Source organism: Pygocentrus nattereri, chromosome 25 (genome assembly GCF_015220715.1).
Source record: "Pygocentrus nattereri isolate fPygNat1 chromosome 25, fPygNat1.pri, whole genome shotgun sequence".
NCBI lineage: Eukaryota > Metazoa > Chordata > Actinopteri > Characiformes > Serrasalmidae > Pygocentrus > Pygocentrus nattereri.
In genome coordinates this window covers 5,194,577-5,217,076 of record NC_051235.1, presented here as the reverse complement: position 1 = coordinate 5,217,076, position 22,500 = coordinate 5,194,577, and the positions used below count along the sequence as shown (strand labels likewise).

The 22,500-nt window shown below is 47.3% G+C and overlaps 1 protein-coding gene across 1 annotated transcript in view; it reads right to left on the bottom strand.

The window, feature by feature from the left end:
* Positions 1-22,500, bottom strand: part of adcy9 (adenylate cyclase 9) — a 74,228-nt gene that overhangs the window by 51,497 nt on the left and 231 nt on the right. The window contains exon 1 of the mRNA XM_017719720.2: positions 18,975-22,500. This exon is cut by the window's right edge and continues 231 nt beyond it. Within this exon, the coding sequence (XP_017575209.1) occupies positions 18,975-20,727 (1,753 nt within the window). The 5' untranslated portion in view covers positions 20,728-22,500. The remainder of the gene's footprint in view (positions 1-18,974) is intronic.

Sequence of the window (22,500 nt, the reverse complement as noted above, 5' to 3'; positions counted from 1 at the left end):
ACAACATTGTAACAAAAACATCGTAAGGAGTGTAAAGAAAAATAAGCATCTCCAAAATGGTAACTTTACAGTAGATGGCAAAAACCTTCTGTACTATTCCTGTAAGATAAAGAGATTTTATTCCAAGCCATTTTGGAGCATTTCTACTGGCACAATCATGATGAAATTCATGCAACGTAAAGGACAGCGGGCTCAAATGATGTAGACATTGCAAAAGATACTTGCAGATTTTTGCAGACCTGATTGAATACATTGCGATTATAGATTAAGGCGGAGGCGTTAGCTTAGTGTAGATGTTACCATGACAACAAGCATCACGTGAGTCCAGTCAGAGTGAGATGAGCAGCAGTGAGCAGTGATTGTGTTTTTAACTGCTTTAAAATGACGTCAGACTCAGAAAAACGTCCTTCACGTGTCCTTATTAAAGACGTCCGAGAGGAAGACGTCGTGTCCTGACACACACACACACACACACACAGGTCATTCTACAAAACGTCCACTTTATCTATCCATAATAGTCACTGGTGTTACTGTCATTGATGTTCCACAAATTTTTTTTAATGAAAAATGTGTTTTACAATGGCTGCTACAGAGCTTCAAACCACGGTAATCATGGAATATCCACTAAAATATATCATTTAATTCATTTCTACTTGATTTTTTCCACAATTATGTAAAACATTACAAAAAAGTAGATCATACTAGAGACCTCACAGTGTACCTATACCAGTACAATCAAATCTTCCAAGATCTCCAAGATGCAGAAATAAAACCCCACAAACTCCCCTGAACTGAAGACAAATACAGGGGCAGGTTTTCTATTAAAGCCAACAAAATACAGGGATGATAAACAAAACACCTCAGCTCAGCTCAGCTCAGCGTTAGGAGTCTTGCCCAGGGACTCTTATTGGTATAGTGTAGGGTGTTGCCCTGGTGGGGGATTGAACCTCAGTCTACAGCGTAGAAGGCAGAGGTGTTAACCACTACACTAACCAACCACCATGATGCGGCATATTTATGTCTGTTCTGCACTCCTGCTACTATTTGCTCTTCTGGTAGATGTTAACTGCATTTCGTGGGCTTGTACTGTAAGTGACAGACAAAGTTCTACCTACCAGACGTATTGCAGGCCTTGCACCGACCTGGTAACTTTCCAGGAGAAGGAAGAAACCTACTTTACTTTTAATGTAAGTCAATGGAACCAGAATGTTTGTCTAATGAATTTTGAGCTGTTTCTATTGGTCCATTCATCGTGAAATTCTGACAGTGTAAAGACCAATAGGCTTTTTAAAATGTCAAAAACGGAAAAACGACAAACATGGAGATACAAGGTTTTCTTCCGACAGCAGCGACACACTAGTTACATATTGCAAATAACTAAAAATAGGTTAGAATTTAACATCTAAAAATCCAAGTATGTTTTATGTGCCATGCTTTAACCAAGATAAAACACTGACAGAGTGGAACTGTATAAACATCAGCGCTCATCAGTTAAAGGTATGGATCAGGTATCGGTATGAAAGAGTGGCATCAGTGCATCCCCAATTCTTACTATACGGTAACTCGTGCCTTCCTGTCAGGTCCTATGTGTCGGGCTGGAACACACACACAGAGAGCGTTAACACTCATCTCTCACTCACACACACACACACACACACACACACAGAAATGAAATCCTCCTCCACACAGGCAGAAAATCTGCACTGTGCACTCATGCTTATTTCAGAAGGCCTCACGCAGCTCGACATTCATAATTCAAGAGTAGCTTAACTCACAAGCACACACACTCATCCCCCTCACCCTAACACACACACACACACACACACACACACACACACACACACTCACTAAATCCCTTTAGTCTAAAGCAGGGGTCTTTAAATAAAATTCAATAAGGTCCAGTTAGAGAAAATTTCCTCAAGCGAAGGTCCAGAACATCATAATGTCTAATCTGCATGACGACTCTGTGCCACATACTGTTTACTGAAGTAGCCGAGCAGGAATATCAGCATCTTCCACAGTAACAGCTGAATATCAGATCTAATAAAGTCCAGTTCAGTCAGATTTCAACAACATTTACCGTCATTTTCTCTTTTTAGAGCCGTCATGTGGAAAAACTTCCCTCTGACTCACTTTCTTCTCTGACTGCTGTTTCTCTCCTCGCCCCCTGTGTGAGCGTCACTCTCTCGAGTCATGGTGCTCACCGTAATGCACAGATCTGATTGGCTGAGGGGCGCCATGTGTGATATTTACAGCGCATGTGATTGGTCTGTGACTCTCCCGGCCGCTAAAGCTACCGTAAAGGCTAGAAAAGCTATGCTGATTAAATCAGGACGACCCAGTTGAAATTAAATCATTCTCTGTAGTTTATCAGTTATATGTCCAGGTCCACATAGGACAGCGTCAGGGTCCGCTCTCTGACCGCGGATCACCTCAGTGACCTCTGGTCTAAAGTTTAAGCCTCTGCGATTTTAACCTGCTTCAAGCCCGATTTGGTCAGAGCCTGAATTCGACCGAAATTCACGATCAAGCAGTGTAAACGGGGAAACGGCGCCCGATTAGCTGCACAAATGAGCTCCGAAGATCGGATGGATTTCTGACATACCAGAATTTTTGGTCACTTGTCTGCCTGACCAGCCTCACGAACCGATTTCACCCAAAACCCCACACAATCACAGCCTCCGCGGTAAAAAAGCCCACATCTGCAGCACCACCGCCGTGTCTTCCCACTCCTCTCCGTTTGACTGAATTGAATTGTGAGGTATAAATAAATACGGTGATGTTTTGTCTTCGTAGAGCCATCTGTCTGCAGACCACCTGCTCCTCAGCTTCAGCGCACAGTGTGACAAGTTAGCAAAGCTGTTGCAGCGCTGTGTCAGTGGCTGAATCCCAAACGGCTCCTCCATCCTATGTAGTGCACCAAGTTCTGGTTTCTACACCACAACAGTGCCCCGTTTGCCCAGTACGGAACCGCGCACACGTGGCTGAATCTCAGACGGCTATTTATTAGATGTTTTGAGTTACTTCATGGGTGCAGGAGCAAGTATTTTAATATGAGGTGCACTATGTAGGGAGCAGGGAGCCGTTTGAGATTCAGCCTCCGTTTATTTTTTGCTCAGGACTCGGAGGCGCAGCGTGTTGTTTTGAATGAAACGGCTTCATTGGAAATTGCCTGTAGACAGAGCTGAGATTAGTGGCTGTGTGTCACATGCAGCGTGAGCACCCATGTCTCTCTCTCTCTCTCTCTCTCTCTCTCTCACACACACACACACACACACACCCCACTGGTCTGGTGTAAGGCGTGTTGATCAGAGTGATTCATTGACCCTCTGCTTTACTCCCCCACAAAACGAGCAGCAAGCCCGACAGACGAGAGCCGACCTACGGAACCGACCAGCTGTGTCCACACACACACACACACACACACACACACACACACACACACACAGAGGAGGGTGTGTGAGAGCTAAAACTGTGCCCACAGTTGGAAGGTGTGCCTTGTCACATGTACCTGGCCATGTTTCCAATAAATAAGTGGATAGGAAAACAGAACTGGATGGACTAGTAAGGAACAGGAAGAGACCTCATCCGTCAAGCTGCTTTTTCCCATCCACTGAAGGACAGACGCAGCAGACGCGTTCTCCAGGCGTGTGTGTTTTCAGGTCTGACAGCACACAGGACGAGCCGCGATTACAGCCGCTGTAACTGAAACTGCTTCTTGGAAATGCAGCTACGTGCGCTCAGTCTGCTCTCCACAACCACGAAAACACTCCTCCTTTTCTCGATTTTCAAACTTTCCGACACTGCTTTCGTTTTTTTAACCTGCTGATCTGTAAGGAACCCGTTGGTGGGACCACAAATCAGTTCTTCATTCTTAAAACTACATTATTTACATTATTGCCACAGTACTGACTGAACATTAAGGCCCAATCCCACTTCACTTTTCACCCCTACCTCTCAGCACTTAGCCCCCTGTTCTGCCTTCACATCTAGGGGTAGGGCGTCCCGACCGTTGTTGGGACAGAGGGGAGGGCCGAAGGGTTGGGGCTTCACGTTGTATTATCTTAGTTTAAGGTCGTTTTGATCTGTTATGGACCTTCATAACAAGCATTGCTAATATTATGCTGGTGTCTCAGCAACTCGCTGGCTAAATGATACAGCAGCTACATGCTGGCGTCTCAGGCATCACAGCTGTACCTCCATTTAAGGTGGAACGGGAAAATTAGCCTGCTAGCTACCGACACACTAGCATCATATTAGCAATTATCTTCAGGCCACATACCTGCTGATCTCAAAGTAGGGTTTCACATTAAAATCCATCTGGATTCGCCACACAATGCGATTCAATTCGAAAGCCGGCACACTGGGCAAGGATCCGGGAAGGTAGCATTTATACCCGGGCGTTATTTCCATGATAGCGCTGTGAGAGTAGCAGATTCTAGATCAGATTCCACAACGACGGCACTTCAGCACTGAAGTAGACGCACACAGGGAGCTTTTGGCATCGAGTGCCGCATGAATGACGGCGGGAGGGCCGCATGGTCATCGCTCTCAAAGTCTGCCGTGAGCTTTGTGACATTAGAGGCATCCAATACGTTCCCACAGCGTTCGTCTCTCCTGTTCTGCTCCGCTGCTCCGCCATAATGCAGCGTAAAATCATTTTTGCTCCAAATTTGCACACAACGTTTCATATTACATTAGATATGGACTATTTTTGTTCATGTGTGATTTATTTATTTAAACACTGTCTTTTTTTAAACCTCTGTATCGTTAGCTATTCGACACCGTCACTTAAAAGTGTCTCCTTGGCACGCAATGAACCTCGGGGTTCAAGAAGCACACATTTCTCGGCCGTGTACGAAGGAGTCTTCAAAATCGGACGGCCTCGTCGCACCACTGTGACGCAATGGCCTTCAAACGCAGCCTCCGATGGACACCGGAATTGGGACGCAGCTCGTGCCACAAAACTAAGCAAATAAGTCGCGATTCACATTTAAAACATTCTAGTAGTGTAAAAAATTTTTGCTCGTTTATTTGTTTATACTCTTCATTTTAAGGATAGAGTTTATATCTATCTTTAGTATTACATATATTGTCTAGTGTGTGTGTAGCTTTACTGAGTGTGTGTGTGTAGCTTTACTGAGTGTGTGTGTAGCTTTACTGAGTGTGTGTGTGTAGCTTTACTGAGTGTGTGTGTAGCTTTACTGAGTGTGTGTGTAGTGTTCCAGCAGTGTTCTGCACTCGCTGCCTTCAGTATTTACATAACACTTTACACACACCTTTACAGCTCTTAAATTAGACCTGCCCAACTCCATTAGCTATTAGTTATGACAAGAGAGATAAAAATAGCAGCGCAGTGTGTGAACATGCACACACACAGACACACACACACACACACACACTGGCCAAACCGGTCCGGCACCGTGGTGTTGTGTGTTATTCTCACTGTACTCAGGTGAATGGGGTCACCGCCACTGACGGAAACTCTGCACCCTCGCTGAGCCCATACCAGTTTCAGCTTGTAATGGGCTCGAATGAAGGGTTTGGTCTGGGAAACTGAACCTGGATCAGCAGTGAAGGAACTATTCCAGCTCCCGAAACAGCAGATTTAATTAAAATTGTGTAATATGTGACTGTTTTCATGATAAATAACATCACAATATATTTCATACACACCGATCAGGCGTAACATCATGACCACCTGCTTGTTTCTACACTCACTGTCCACTTTATCAGCTCCACTGACTGTATAGCTGCACTCTGTAGTTCTACAGTTACAGACTGTAGTCCATCTGTTTCTCTGATACTCTGTTACCCTGTTCTTCAGTGGTCAGGACCCCCATGGACCCTCACAGAGCAGGTACTATTTGGGTGGTGGATCATTCTCAGCACTGCAGTAACACTGACGTGGTGGTGGCGTGTTGTGCTGGTTCGAGTGGATCAGACACAGCAGTCGGTATATATAATGGTTGTCGTTAAAACTTCTAGAATGCTGACCAGCCTGTATTACAGCTAATTATATATATATATAGCTGTTGTCGGGACAAAACCTCTTATCTCCATTTTTGACATTTTCAGTTTCTGACATAATTTGAAATGACCTGTCGCCCTTTACATTGGGTGCCAATTTCATGATGATTGGAGCAAAGGAAATGACCCAACATGACTTGGGAAAAATTCTGGTTCCACTGACTTCCATTAAAAATGAAGTAGGTTTTTTCCTTCCCCTATAAAGTTACCATCTTGGAGATACGAGGTTTTCTACCGACAACAGCGATAGTGTGTGTGTGTGTGTGTGTGTGTGTGTGTGTGTGTGTGTGTGTGTGTATATATATATATATATATATATATATATATATATATATACACACACACACACATATACACACACACACACACACACATACATACACACACACACACACACCCCCCCCCCATTTCTCTGACACGATGGTTCACACTCGTTTAGCTAAGTTACTTAAATCTGTCATTAACGTGATGAACCGGCCTGAACTGACCCTCATGAGCTCCTCCTACTCAGTAACGTCACGTGACTGAATCACTGCATCATCAGCACAAACTAACGAGCAGAACGAGCTTCGCTGAGAAGATCATTAACTCTGATCAGCTCTCAGCTTCGTTATTAGAGCCAGACGGAGGAGAAAAAGGTGAGACGAGCTGCTTTTCCACCGTTTACAGGCTTTAACGTCTGGTTGCCGCTGTTACCATGGTAACGCTGAATGACGGTCACGCACAGTGGGAAAAAAAAAGCACATGAATTCTGATCTGAGCGTCACATTAAGGTCCCATGGCCACGACTCGGATACGCATCCGATCTAGGACCTCATATGAAAGTGGCTCAGGTCGGTTGCATCCACACGTCTGAAAACATCAGGGCAAAAAATCTGATTAGTTCAACCTGGTAATGTGAACGTAGCCTAGAACGTGCGGAAAAGACAGACTACCTAAAGAGTGAAACTGTATTGAATTACAGGGAGTCTTTCTATATCCAGTAGTATCAGAGTAGTCCAGCCAGTGCTGTTAATGTATTAAATGTCAATGCAATCGCCCACCCTTACTGTCGACAAGCTGTTTTCCGAGCAGGACTGGCTACATGCCTTTGCTGCGCAGCTGTAAAGATAAGGGTAATAATACTGTGGAGGCACAACCATAACGAGAGAGGAGGGAAAGAGTATCTGTCTAAAAAACGCTGCTCTGTTGAATGTGTGTGAGAGAGTGTGAGTGTGTGAGAGAGAGAGAGAGTGAGTGAGTGTGTGTGAGCGAGTGTGCGTGCCAGTCGCTCCTTATCTGCAGGAACACTCTGGGTTGATTAGTAGCACTGTAAGTACAGTGGCCAGGCAGCTCAGAGCGAGAGAGAGACAGACGGAGTGAGAAACAAACAAGTGTTGTCGTTTAGAAAGCCAAACAGGCCTGACGCATCTTAGCCTTCTCATCTCTGCATTCATTACTACTGCAAATCCTCCGCTCTCCTCTCTCTCACTCACTCCTTCCAATGTGGTCACTCCAAAACGTCTCTCAGTAGCCCTGCAACCTTTTTGCTCTTATTTCAGATGCACCCACATTTACTTCTCGGTGAGCCAGTTAGTTGGACCGGGTGCGTCAGAGCAGAATGTCGCTGCTGTCAGAACAAAACCTCGTATCCCCAGGATGGTGACTTTACAGGAGAAGGACAAACGTGCTTTCATTTTAATGGAAGTCAATGGAACCAGAATTCTTCCCAAGTCATTTTGGGCCGTTTCTTTTGGTCCATTCATCATGAAATGTACACACAATGTAAAGAGCAAACGGGATTTTCAAATCAAGTCCAAAACTGAAAAACGAAAAAAATAAAATGGAGATAGAAGGTTTTGCTCCGACAGCAATGATATGCAGGACTACGGTTCTTCAGGACCAGGAGTTAGACCAGCCAGGGCTCCACTTGTAACCTCACCTCACCACATCCTATTAATGTCAGAGAGCTCAGAGCTCAGTACACTAGTTTCCATGTAGTCAAATTTGCCTCACCACAGGGCAAAATTTCAAATGTATGCATTTAAATGACTGCGTTTAGCCAATCAGGCAGCAGCAGACTGGCCTCTGTCACAAACAGCAAACACAGGCCAACCTTCTCCGAGAGCAGAGAAACAGCAGCCGTGTTTACCCACAGCGATTTTTGCCAATCTGACCGAATACGTTCTGATTACAGAATAAGACTGAGGGGTTGGGCTCCCAAGGGGCACGATCGTCTAAGTGTTGGCCATCAGGAGAAGGCGAGTTCGATCCCTGGCGATGTTAGTCATCCGTGGCTGGGAGTCCAGGAGAGCACAACTGGCCTCGCTCTCTCTGGGTGGGTAGGATGAGCATGTGCATCAACAGCTCTGTACCAAAACAGACGTGTTTTATGATTTAAAAATTCGGGAAATATCTAGCAAATAGTAATTATAACAGTTATTAATATTCGATGAGCCATTTGATGGCTGCCTTTCAAATAAGAGTAGAGCAAAAATGAGCCTGGTTAAATGTTTGAGGCGTCATTGGTGAATCACTGCACACAGTAGCTGTGTCCCAATTCAGGGCCTGCGTCCTTCTGAGGCCGCGTTTGAAGGCCGGTTGCGTCACAGCGGTGCGACTAGGCTGTCCCATTCCGAAGGCTCCTTCACACAAGGCCAGGAAACGCGTCCTTTTCCATGGCGAATTAGCATCATTCTTGGGGTGGGCTTTCATGAAAACGTGTTGCAGAGCAAACTAAAAGCGTTTTATTGCTTAAATGTCACGTTCAGGGTGATTTTATGATCTAACAGACATTAAATAATCGGTTGATGCACAAAAGTCAACTGTATCTAAAGGATCCCAAAACACCTTAAACATCGTCCGGAGCGCTATTTTTATTCTCCCCCGGGATGACGAGATGTCATTAGTCTGGAGCCCTGGAACAACTGATCTAAAGGAAAACGACAAGCAGGAATTATAAGATTATTACACTTATATAATGATCTCGTTCCATATCGCCTGGCAGCTGTTATGTCCCATCTCTCTCTCTAGTCTAAACAGAACAACATGATGCTTCTCTAAAACCGTCTGACCTACGAGGTTCTTCACAAAGCAGGATCTCAGAATGATATATTAAGTCCTGTACACAATTCGGCATTAATTTTCACCCCTACCTTGTTTTCGAGTGTCTCCTTGCCCCTTAGAACTGATGTAAATGATGTAAATATTCCCTCTGAAATGGGACTCTCAAATAAAAAGAGCATCACTTCACTAACAGCTACTAGCGCTGCTCTGTAGGCGACCCTGCCCGTCTGCAGGGACAGCAGAGGAGGGGAAAGTTCAGCTCCTCACTGCTGGGCTTTAGTTACATTTAGGGATCATACGCCTTCAAAGAGGGGGGCAATTATTTATTATCACCCACCACTAATTCTTCAGTGATATGGAGCTGAAGTCAGATATTCTCCAGATTCTCGCTCAAATTTTCCCGTTCCACCTTAAAAGGAGCCGCAGTTACATTCTGTAGCTTCAGGCATCAGACAGGGGACTATTTAAGGTGGAACGGAAATTTAGCTAGCTACCGAGACATTAGTGTAAAATTGCCAATTTTTTGCTTGTTATGAAGAAAAGGACCAAAATACATTCAAACGTCATTAAACTAAGGCAAAACGGTGGTTATCAGATTTTTAAGAGTCACTCACATTTGTGGGTTTCGTTGGTCTCTTGTGCTCCATCTTGCCAGTTTATCTGTGTGGAGTGCACCTCCGTTTGGAGGGCCTTGTAGCCCTAACACTTCGCCCAACCTCTGTATCTCAACAAGAATCGAGACACCCTACGCCTAGACGCGCAAAACAGAGGGCTAAGGGCTGAGCGGTAGGGCCGAGGGGTGAAATGGGATTAGGCCAAAACGTGTCCTGAGGAAGACGAGAGCACTCGGCATTACGGAGTATGCATGACGGAGTCTGTAACAGGCAGTGAACGGTGTCGCCGATGGCCTTTCTGACTGTGATGCGCTCCGGCTCTCCCGTCACTCGGTGTTGACATGCCGCCATGGTAGCAAGACGATCCGGGAGCAGACGGAACATCCGCCCAGCAGCAGGACAGATACCCACAAGAGCTACAGCAGAACTGGCAGGAAGGAAAGAAATGCTGATGCAGTTAGCTCCTAAATGAAAGTCGTTCTCAGGGCCATGATGGGTCTGTTTGAAGGGAAGAGCCAGAAGATTCTCTCTAGCCCCCCCCCCTCTCCTCTCTCTCTCTCGCCCCCTCACCCCCCCTCTCTCTCTCCAACCTGGTCAATAAACATCACTGTCTCCTGCTGTTCAACACAGAGGGGTGTAAACCTCTGACCTCAACGTGCATTAGGATACAAAGCGACTCACTACATCGGGTTATCAGACCATGTTGGTTCCATTTAGCAACTATTTTGGTCTCCAAACTGTGCTGGACACCAGCTCCAGGACCACCAAGTTAGCCTATCACACTAATATACAAATCACTGTGCCATTCTGAGGAAATACTTTACCATGAAAAGAACCGATTAAGCATGAAAATGGGTTTGTTAGTGTTTATGGCTCTATACAGAACCACTGTCTTTACTGAAGAACCATCTTTTTTTAAGAACCTTGATCTAGACGCTCATTTAAAAAAAAAAAAAAAAAAAAAACAACAACAACAACGCAGCGCTTGTGAATAAAAAATTGTCTTAAACTGCGTTTTCGATATAAAAACAATTACCTTAATCTTTCAGCCCCAACTGTGAGCCTATATATTTTCTCTTCTTCATATAACAACAAAGGAATTCAAATAGTAATTTCAGTATTGAAAAACTAGGATCTCAAAGAGTTAAAGCACTAAAGAAACCACACATCCCTACTGCTAATGCAAAACCACTGCACGGCTCAACACGCTTGAAGGAGAACACTAACTGACAATTGTGTTATGTCAGTTAACAGGTGCCAGCTTTGGCTAGAACAGGGGTCGGCACAGTAGGTACTGCCCTGGTGCAGCTCCACAGCAGAATTACATTTTATTAAAACCAGAATAAACCAAACCTCTTTATCAGCAAAATACAGCTCTGCTGATTGTTCTAGCACAATTTTAACAATAAATGGTCTTAAAAGCTGGAGTTAATGTGGAACTGCTAATTCACCAAGTTTTGACCCTGAACGCTGACTGCTGGTCACATAGCAACGCAGACAACCGTCTCACCTAGCTAGTAACTAACAAGAGAGATTTAAGATGAACAATAATTTGGACTTATTTGCATTCATGATCGCTCCAGCTGGTTTCCCGATGTGTTTAATCTGCAACAAATAATTGTCAAACACTAAAAAGTCGCTTCATCGGCTTCTTGTTCTCATTGTCCTGTTCCACCTCTGGCGCTATTTAAGGTGGAACAGGAAATGTCAAACAAGAAGCTGCAAATGAGAAGCGACTTCAGCCTCGTTAAAAAAAATTAAAACTGAGACATTTTACAAGAAACTATTCCACAATGAGGAGACGTTTCCTGCTGGAGATGTGAAACAAAGCAGCTACAGCTGAGCTAAAGCTTAAAGCAGAGCAAAGCAAGTCTGCCTTTTCATTCTATTGTACTTTTTAGCCGATACTAGTATTTACAACCAAAATGGACATAACATGTTGAGGCTCTGAAGGTGATTTGATTTTTGTTGAAAGGACAAAACGGTTCTTTTTAAAATTTGGGTTGCTGACCCCTGGGCTAGCCTTACCCCATCACACCATCCACCAGGAGTTGACCGATATTAAAACCTACACAGGTTACTCAGGCCAGCACGCTTATAAACCCTCAATGAAAATGAAAAATGTATGACTGCGACCACAGAAACACGCTTAGGACAAATAGTGTATTTGCAATAAAGAAGCATCTTAACCCTAAACTGTACTAACAACCACTCAGAAACCCCCATTTCCACATTTTTTCCATTATACCAATCAAACCAGCAAGGGACCTTCATTTATCACAGTATAGTCAGCCAGATTTTTAGTCATTCAATCCACTGACTGGGTGGTTGGTGTAGTGTAGTGGGTAACACATCTGCCTTCTACGCTGTAGACTGGGGTTCAATCCCCACCTGGGCAAACACCCTACACTATACCAATAAGAGTCCTTGGGCAAGACTCCTAACACCACCTTAGCCTGTAAAATGATCAAATTGTAAGTCGCTCTAGATAAGAGCGTCAGCCACTGATCAGGTCTGTTATTGGGAATGGTGAAGGCCAAACTTCTGAACATTTCTAAATGTGTTTTCTAAGTGAAAATAAACTTGTGGTGCTTGCCTGTAGTGGACACACACAAGGTAGACAGAACATCACATCCTTCTCAAATTCAGACTCCAGACACATTTTTCTTCCACTCAAATCTGAATGTCCCATTTCATCCCGTTTCTTTGCATTCATCGTTTTCTGATTCTTTTCTATTATCAGCAGCGTCACTGCTTTACTGCATTATTTAACACCATGTAGTTTGCTCTATGTCCAACCAAACGGGCTCTGGACCTCGTGCGAGAGGGTGAAACACTGATAGTTGTGTAATTAATTGTGGATTTTTGTGACAAAATTCAACTGATCTGGTAGTAAAAGCAGAAAAACTTTCTATGCGTTCTAACTGCCAAAATGTGATCAGGCACACCAGGCGATAGTCAATGAGTACGTTTACATGCACGTAAGCGGCTTCGCGAGCCAGAATACGAAGACGCATCATCTAGAAGACAAAGGGTATTTAAATCCTTCATTTCGCCGGTGTTTACATGACCATTTGAATAGTCAGACAACTGCAGAAATCCGATTATAATCAGAACATTGACTCAACGTCGGTCACGATTACAAGACAACATTTGATTTCTAAATCCAATTCGAGGCAGTTCTCCACCTCCAGACTGAGTTATCAATGTCCATTCATGCAGGTGGTCTGCAGTTTTCCAGCACCACACACACGCCGTCTCGTGTATGAGGGTCAGGCAGCAGTCAGGTAGCGTCCAGGGAAAACTCCAGAAATAACCCACCTCAGTGTAGAGAGGCAGACGGTGACATAATCCTCCTCACAACTGGGGTGTGAGCAGCCATGGTGCCTGTGCCTGTGTGTGTGTGTGTGTGTGTGTGTGTGTGTGTGTTTAGACTCCATCGTTCACACCCCCCACACCCTGCAGAGTCAGACAGCCGTGCGAGGTGAGCAGACTGGCAGTTTGTGGAGGCCATTTGTTGAACAGCGCGGTGCCAAACACCCAGTCATTCCCGACACACACCACTGTCTCCGTCTAACGCGGGGGGCCAAGCACCTAATCATCCCTGACATGCCCCCTGCCTCTCAGGACAGAGCCAAACCCCAGGGCTGTACGATATGGACAGAATACTAAATATTGTGCCAAACATTGTGATTATGATAAACCCTGCTATATATAAAAACAGCTCGGGGTCTGATTGGCTGAGCCGCGTTCACAGGCGGCTCTGACCGCCTCACCACAACTGAACTCTATCACTGCACCACGGCACGAAAACCCCTCCTGCTGTTAATGGATTCATCTCTGACTCACTGATCACTGATCACACGGAGCACCGAGTGAACCGATGAAGCGAGAACCTGTTCTCCGTTTAAACTGAGGGGCTGAAAACTTATGATCTTATCTAGAACCAGGCTGGTCGGCTAGCCAGCAGGTTAAAAGTCAACTCCATCATTAACATCACAGGCTTGAAATAAAGCACTTACGGTGTGATTTACTAAAAATCGGCAGAATGAAAGTCTGAAGAACGTCACCTGAACGTCTCACACGCTTCAAACGTCCGTGTTTCCGAACGGCTCCGTACTCCCAGACTAACCAGTGCGCTGTGTAAAGTCAAGTTTAGAAATTCCAGCTTCTGCTGTCTAATCGTGACTGCCTGTCGAGTCTGAATGTGGATGAATCCCAACCGACCGTTTTAGTGATATTTTGCTCTGCTGGGCTGCAGGAGTCCGTATTTAATCCCCTATGTAGTGCAGTGTGTAGGGAGCAGGCAGCGGTTTGCTTCCTCGCCGATGTCATTTTTATCTAACATTTCATACTATAGTGTACTTTCTCATTTATCTACCTCAGACTCACTAACTGCACATATGGACGTGTGTTCAACTGTTCATTTACATTTTACTGTTACAAAAACTGTACATTAGAAATGCTGCAATACTGGTGTATATTAATCATATCTCCAAAACTGGAACTTCACAGGAGAAGGAAGACACCACTTTACTTTTAATGGAAGTCAATGGAACTAGAATTTTTCCACGAGTCATTTTGGGCCGTTTCTTTCAGTCCATTCATCATGAAATTTACAGAAAATGTAAAAGTTAACAGGTATTTTTAAAATTATGATATGACAAAAGTGGAGATGCAAGGTTTTCTTCCGACAACAGGGATATAGTTTCTTTATATACTTCATTTATTTTCATATTTAACATGACTAGATATGAAAAATAATATCAAATATATTAAATATAATATTAAACTCCTCGGGACCACTGAATCTGCCTTACGGTTTGGGAATGTAAAATACAGATGGACAAACCAAAATACACCCACGAGCATCAGAGGTTAAGTACTACAAGGAGGCTACACACAAGATCTTCACTCAGGTGATTAGATTTTGATTGGATTAAATGTTTATATACTCATATACATTAACAAGTGAACGCACTCACAGAAAAGCTGTTTAACTGGAAAACGGGAAAGTTTAGGTTTCGCCAAACTGTGACTAAAGATGCGCGCTAAAACCTCGATAGCTCCAAAAACACAGCATTCATAAACAGCTGCCCAGTGGTTACACCTGCTGATGTGCGGCCAGAGGGTCATGGGTTAAAAACGTGGACCGAGGGTGATGGAAAACGGGCCTCGTACCAAAGGAGCAACGCCGCGGTGCTGCAACGTGCTGCACGCGACATCCCGGTTACTCAACGTTGGGACAGAAAGTCCATCCTGAGTCAGATAACGCGAGGATCGCTTTGAACGACTTCCAGATGCTGCCTGGGCCCCTGCCGCGGAGCCAGGGAACACTGGGGAACGCTGGGGTATGGAGTTACGCAGACAAAGTGGTGAGTCATCGTTACGGAAGAACAGAGCGGAGGGGAAACAGCAGGGCAAAGTGCTGATGGGCTGATACCACACACACTCACACACCTTACAGCCCAACACCTGAGACGGCTGAGTCTGCGGATTCATGTGGCTCAAGCTGAAGAGTCAGAGTACAAACCTCCACCCCCCCCCCCCCTCTGTCCGTCTGTCCGTCCCTCTCTCTCTCTCCCTCTGTCCGTCCGTCTCTCTCTCCCTCTCTCTGTCTGTCTCTCTCTCTCTCCCTCTCTCTGTCCGTCCGTCCCTCTCTCTCTCTCTCTGTCCGTCCGTCCCTCTCTCTCTCCCTTTGTCTGTCTGTCCGTCTCTCTCTCTCTCTCTCTCTCTCTGTCCGTCCGTCTCTCTCTGTCTCTCTCCGTGTCTCTCTCTCTCTCTCTCTCTGTCCGTCTGTCTCTCTCTGTCTCTCTCCGTGTCTCTCTCTCTCTGTGTCTTTCTCTCTGTCTCGCTCTCTCGCTGTCTGTCTGGAGTGGTCAATAGGACACAAATACGCTCCTAAAGACGGTTCTTCAAGGGTTCTTTAAGAAAAGAGCACAGCTCTGTATAGAACCCTGCATAAACCCTGTGCATGATTAAAGGGCTCTTTGCACACTAAAATGGCTCTTCAGACTGACTGAGAATGTGTTGTTGGAAGAACCCTTTTGAAAAGCGTTACAATGCCCAGCTAACAATAAAAGAACCCTTGAAGAACCATCTTTAAGAGTGAATAATAAAGCAATACTTTGAGACATTTTATGATACAAATGATGGTTCTTTAAGGGTTCTTTAGTTAAAAAATGGTTCTATATAGAAACATGAACACCAACAACCCATTGCATGATTAAAGTGTTGTTTACAGTATGAAGTGCTGGAGATGGTTCTATACAGAAGGGTACTATACAGAACTGAAAAGGGTTCTTCCAGTTACAATGTAAAGCTTCTAACAATAGAAGAACCCTTGAAGAACCATCTTTTCAGAGCGTAGAATAGAGCAATACTTTGTGAGAAATTTCATAATACACAATACAGAACTCTTAAACGATGGTTCCTCAAGGGTTTTTTAGAAAAGAAAATGGTTCTATAAAGAACCATGAACACTCAAAGAACCATTTGCATGATTAAAGGGTCCATTGCATCATTAAAAGGTTCTTCAGATTGATGGAGAATGTGGTGTAGATGGTTCTACATAGAACCTTTTTGAAAAAGGTTCTATACAGCATTGACATTGTAACAATAGAAGAAGCCTTTGTGTGCTATATAGAACCCTTTTCAAAAAGGTTCCATATAGACCCATCTACACCACGTTCTCAGCCAATCTGAAGAACTCTTTAATCATTTTCTTTACTAAAGAACCCTTGAAGAACCCTCTGTAAGAGTAAGGTGCTACAGCAACTGCCCAGTGACTCCTATATTTAGACCTCTTCAGAAAATGTGGCTGATGCTAATCAGGTGCTTTTCACACACATATCTGATGATGCTGACAGGCATTTAAAGAGCCTTAATTGATCAAATTAATAAATGTTATGCTGACAATTCACTGCGTTGTTCTGTAGTGATTAAGAAGTGAAATCATTTTGAAATCAGAAGAATCTTGTATTTTACCAAAATAACAGTATCGTATCGTCCACCCCTTATGTGGAAGGACTGACTATAACCACGATACGCTCCATAAAAGCTTATAGCGATATATTTTATCATGATGGTATCGTACTGTATCGCGAAGCCCCCCATGTCGTACCGCACCGCCGAGCCCCCCATGTCGTACCGCACCGCCGAGCCCCCCATGTCGTACCGCACCGCCGAGCCCCCCATGTCGTACCGCACCGCCGAGCCCCCCATGTCGTACCGCACCGCCGAGCCCCCCATGTCGTACCGCACCGCCGAGCCCCCCATGTCGTACCGCACCGCCGAGCCCCCCATGTCGTACCGCATCGCCCACCCCCCCATGTCGTACCGTATCGCCGAGCCCCCCATGTCGTACCGCACCGCCGAGCCCCCCATGTCGTACCGCACCGCCGAGCCCCCCATGTCGTACCGCACCGCCGAGCCCCCCATGTCGTACCGCATCGCCCACCCCCCCCATGTCGTACCGCATCGCCGAGCCCCCCATGTCGTACCGCATCGCCCACCCCCCCATGTCGTACCGCATCGCCGAGCCCCCCATGTCGTACCGCATCGCCGAGCCCCCCATGTCGTACCGCATCGCCGAGCCCCCCATGTCGTACCGCATCGCCCACCCCCCCATGTCGTACCGCATCGCCCACCCCCTCATGTCGTACCGTATCGCCCACCCTTTATGTGGAAGGACTTGCTATATCCACAATACACTCAAAAAAGCTTATGCATTAACGCGATACAGTCGCATCGTCCACCCCTCGCTCAAGCCTATAACTGCACTGAAGCAGACAGGTGGCTGTGAAGATGACGTGGTCTCCGTGACCCTGGCGTAACCTGAGCACGCCCTGATTGAGGGAACATGAACGCAGGCCTGAAAATCCTACTGTGAACACCGCTCACCCACGGCCATTAACTCATTGCTTAATTCCCCGGCCGGCCCCAAGAGACAGGTGGCTCTTGAAGAGAGATAGAGACAAAAACGGGTGGGAGGAAGGAGAGAAAGAGAGAAACACCTGCAAAGTTCATTTGGGGTGAACAGGCAGGGGCAGGGCGAGGACAGAGGGAGAGAGAAAACGAAAGAAGTGAAGTGTGGAGTCCGTGACATGAACAGAGGGATAGAGACGAAAAGAAAGACAGGCCTCTGCTCGTGTCTGTCAATAGGACTTTAAATCAAAAACGAAAGCTCTGCCGGTCTTTATATAGCCGCTGATGACACCGAGAAAGCTGAAGGTGAGCACGTGCCGACAGACTGTGTGTCTGGACGATGCTATCGGGGCTAACAATAGGGCCACAGGCCCGTTCGCAGACATCATTAGCTCTCAGAGGAACACCTCCACAGGCCGGAGAGGACCACGCTAAGCTGAGAGAGACCCACAAATGCTAAGATCAACAGTCATAGGTCTCAAAACACCAATCGCACGGAAGAAACTGAAACGACCCGCGTGGGCCGGGGCCACTTCTAGACTGCTTCATCATGGTGGCCGCAAGTCTGACAGCTTGATTGATTCATCTCCCGGTCGCCGTCCTTTCCGGCCTGATTTTAGCTGGTCTACAGTGACATTTGGTTTGGCAGGGGCTGCACCTTTTTCGCCCAGCCTTAGGATCGTCCCTGGACTGGGCCTCGCTGCAGCGCGCCGCACTCCCACACGATAGCGAGGCTTGTTTTGTGTTCTTATCAGTCGCTATCGCTTCCATACAAATATGCACAGCTAAATCGTAGAAAGCCATGCAAACAAGGAGTGCACGGATGGAAGACGACCCCGTTAACGCTGTCCAAGTATTCCGACGAGCAGGCCAAGGGCAGGGACAGCCCTAACAAACACAAACTGACACATGTTAACGCTACACCACAGCTTCAGCTTTAAGCGCTACTTTTGGCACACGGCAGGAAAACAACAGCTTGACCTTCATGCCGTGGCGTCGGCTCTACGGTCGATTTATGAGATTAGTCTATCTGTGACACAAATGCTTTAGAACATCCACTTAATAACGAATCCCTGAATGTCAATTAGGCGTGGAACCTCACCTCACCAGTGAAGCTAAATGAAGAGAATTGGTTCCAACTCTTCATTTAAGACATACAATAAGTAATACTCACTTTACTTAGCACTTCAACTATATACTGTAGCTTAAATTGCAAGCCAATAATCTTTTTATTCACCAACTACAAGCCTACAAATAACATGGTTAGTACTATAAAATAATATGCATTTGTGGGGCAGGTTCAAGATTTTATGACACCGTATGTACCTGTAATGAAAAAAAAACAAAGTACCGTCCTACCTTTCAGCTGATCTGTGACGGTCTGTCCTGCCCGTTCCAGCACCCTCCCGTCCTCCCTCTCGTAGCGGTCATCTAGAAAGCTGGCTGTGGCCTCCGAAAGGTGCACCTTCCCGGCCATGCCCAGCTGCTCCATGAGGTTGGCCAGGTTGACGTCGTTGGACCACACATCAAACTTGAAGCGTTTCATGCCCAGGATGCCGCACAGTACTGTTCCCGTGTGCACGCCTACGCGCATGTCCACCGTCTCACGCGTCTCCTGACAGAACTGCTCGATGGCCTGGATCATACCCAGGCCCATCTCCACGCAGCAGTAGGCGTGGTCCTCACGCGGCTCAGGGCAGCCGGCCACGCAGTAGTAGCAGTCACCTAGCGTGCTGATCTTCTCGCATCGCGTCAGCTCGCACAGGCGGTCGAAGCGTCCAAAGAGGTCATTAAGGAGCCCCACCAGAGCATGCGCTGACTTGTTGGCGCTCATCTTGGTGAAGCCTACAATGTCAGCAAACAGGATGCTGACAGGCTCCATGCGCTTCATGTTGAAGGGCCGGAAGATGATCTGCCCACGTGGGATGGAGGTCTTCTTGCGCTTGTTGTTCTTAGGACTGGAAGATGAAGCTGGGCAAGCAGAGGCAGACGTCTGGCAAGTCCCTGTGGTGCTGTAGCGCTTGCCGGAATTCTCGCTCTCGTCATCACCCTGCTTCATCAGCTCGTCGGCCACCACGCGCGGCATTACGGAGTGGATCATGCGCTCTTTGAGTGCCTTCTCAACCTCCAGCTCCTTCCCATGCATGATGGCCTGGCCCACCTTCAGGAAGGTGCTGCGTGAGCGCACCTCTGACATGATGAACAGGTGCATGCCAATCACATGGGCGCACAGATGGAGGAGGACTTTGCCCGGTGCCAGCCACAACAAGGACCCGTTGGCTTCTACCTGTGTCAGGTGAAGCCAACCAAGGGTCTCAAACAGAACCGAGTATAGGAGCCCCAGCAGAACAGAGGCGTACAGTCTCAGGTGGAGCATGCTGTAGAGCAGGAGCAGCACCTCCATGCACAGAGAAAAAGTTCCTACTGGCGAGATACATGGAGCGGGATCAGGCGGCGTCAGAGTCCTGTTGCCCTCCCGCTGCCACTCATAGTGAAAGAAGCTGGCCGTCTGCGTCTGTGGCGCCAACGTGACACCAAACGTGACAATGATGAGAAGCAGGGAGGCCTGGTTATAGAGCCGCACATAAGGCCGCGAGAAGGTGAAGAAAAACAGGAGGAGGCACAGGACCAGGAAGCTGGCCGTCGGGAGCAAGAAGGTTGCGAGATCGCACTGGGAGCCGTTGATCCCAAAGTAGATGCCCCAGAGGATCGCGGCAGTGAACAGGTAGAAGAGCACGTAGCGGAAGCGCCTCTGCGTCTGCGGGAAGCACCTCTCCCTGCACGCCTCCTCCAGGATGGCCGAGTCAAATTTGGGGTCCCAGCACTGCGCGGCCGAGCGCTCGAACAGCTGCGGCACGGCCCTCTGACTGCGCAGGCTGGTCGTCACGGTCCTGCGGACGTCGGACTCCCCTGAGCTGCTGCAGCTGGACGAAATGCTGTACTTGCAGGGTTTGGGGGCTCCCATCAGCCCCGCCTCGCCCGCACCCTTGCCCCCGTTCTCCGGTTCCGGGTGAGCGTCCATAACCCGTACGGTCAAACCTCCTCCTTTGCTGTCACAGCTGACCTCCGTGCTCCGGGTGGGTCGCTCCCACTGCTGTCGTGGAGATGCCATGACAAGTCAGCTTGGGGCCCGGTTAGTCTAATCGCATGTCACTCGGGGATGCTTTGCGGAGAGAAGATGAAGGCGGATGGAGCGTTGAAGGCAAACAGAGCACAGTTTCTGAGCCCAGCCTAAGAGCAGACGTGTTCCCGTGCTCCTCTGAGCCCTTGGGTCTTGTGATGGACCGTCTCAGACTCTTGAGCAGTTCATTATCCAGGCTCGGGTTGCGTCAGCACTCAGATCCCATTATGCTCCGAGGCTCTGAGGCACTTGTGTGTACTTTTGCTCTTGCCAAGGCTGAAAATGCCGTTCATCCGCTCCGGCCTTCTGAGTAAAACACATCGCCCTCAAGCCCACACACTCACTCCTAATCCACACTTACGCACAATTACAGGTCAAAGAAATACTTTTAGCACCCCAAAAGTGACTTGTTTTCCTTTTTTTAATCTTTGTAGTCCTCCCTCGGCCCTCAATGTCACAAATTCCCTTTCCCTTTACATGCAAAGTCAGTGAAAACAACTACAATCTCCATATTTACAGATGACAGACGCCCTTTTCTACCTGCAGCTGCTTCCAGTCGCTGCATGTTTTTTATGTTCCTCGTTCATTAAAACGAGGCCTGGTGAGTTACGAGTTTAAGGGAAACGAAAAATGGAGTTTACAACAACACCACCCCCCATTTTCGAGCACGTCAACTCCAAACAGACGGTTTCCAAACTCCCTAACGTCAAATACTTCCCCTCACACGGGAACTATTCCAGCTTCTTTAGCACTTCACACGAGCAGCGAGGCTGTTTTTAAGACATTGTGGTAGTTTTTTCCCCTTTTTCTACCCACCGGAGCCCATTTAGCCCCTCATGCCCGCGCTGTGGAGAGGGGCATGTTGGGCCTATTCCCATGGAGGAGCCCCGTCCTTTCCTGAACTCCCAATCCGGATATCACCCCTCCGCGTCCCCGCGCTCAAAACATCGCACGGCAGCCTGACGACTTCGACGAAAATAGCATAAAAACAGCCGTAAAAGTGCTAAAGTGACGTTCCCTTTAGCGAGTAGCCACAACACGGCTGTTCACATCTGGCTCACACACACTCACACACACACACACACTCTCACACACACACACACGATACCAAAATAACTGAAAACCGGAGCAGATTAACGTCAGCCCCAAACATGCTGTGAGAACCGGAGCAAGTGAGGAAAAAACAACTTATTTCCCTTCTTTACCTCCTCCTCTCCTCCTCTCCTCCTCCCGCACTCCTTTTATGGCTTAGTGAGCACAAACAGTCGGCTGGCCTCCTTAAACGCTCGGAGACCGCCGGGCGGTGGGGAGTTTAATCCGGCAGCGGTAGCTCATGTTTTCCACGGTGAAGTTCAGGCCGTCGGTCGGCTGGGCAGCGGCGGCGGCGGCGGCTCGGAACGCCACGCGGAGGAGAAGCAGCTCAGCCCGGCGCAGCTCCTCCATAATAACGGCCTCCTCCTCCACCTCCTCCGTCCAGCCGTTACACACAGCGGAGAAACAGGAGACCCGCTGGCGTTAAATCCCCGAGAGGCGGCTCGCAGTGAGGGAGTTAGTGAGCGGCTGCCCTGCTGGAGCGGTTTTGTCGTGTCTCTCTCTCGCTGTCTGTCTGTCTCTCTGTCTGTCTCTCTCTCTCTGTTGGCATGTCAGTGCCAGGCGGCACGCGCGCGCGCAGAGCCGCTTCTGCGCCTCTTCCGTCCGTTAGTTGGCGTGTTTGTCGCCCCCTCCGCGGAGCCCACCACCCCGAGCCGCACGGCGCTCTGCTCT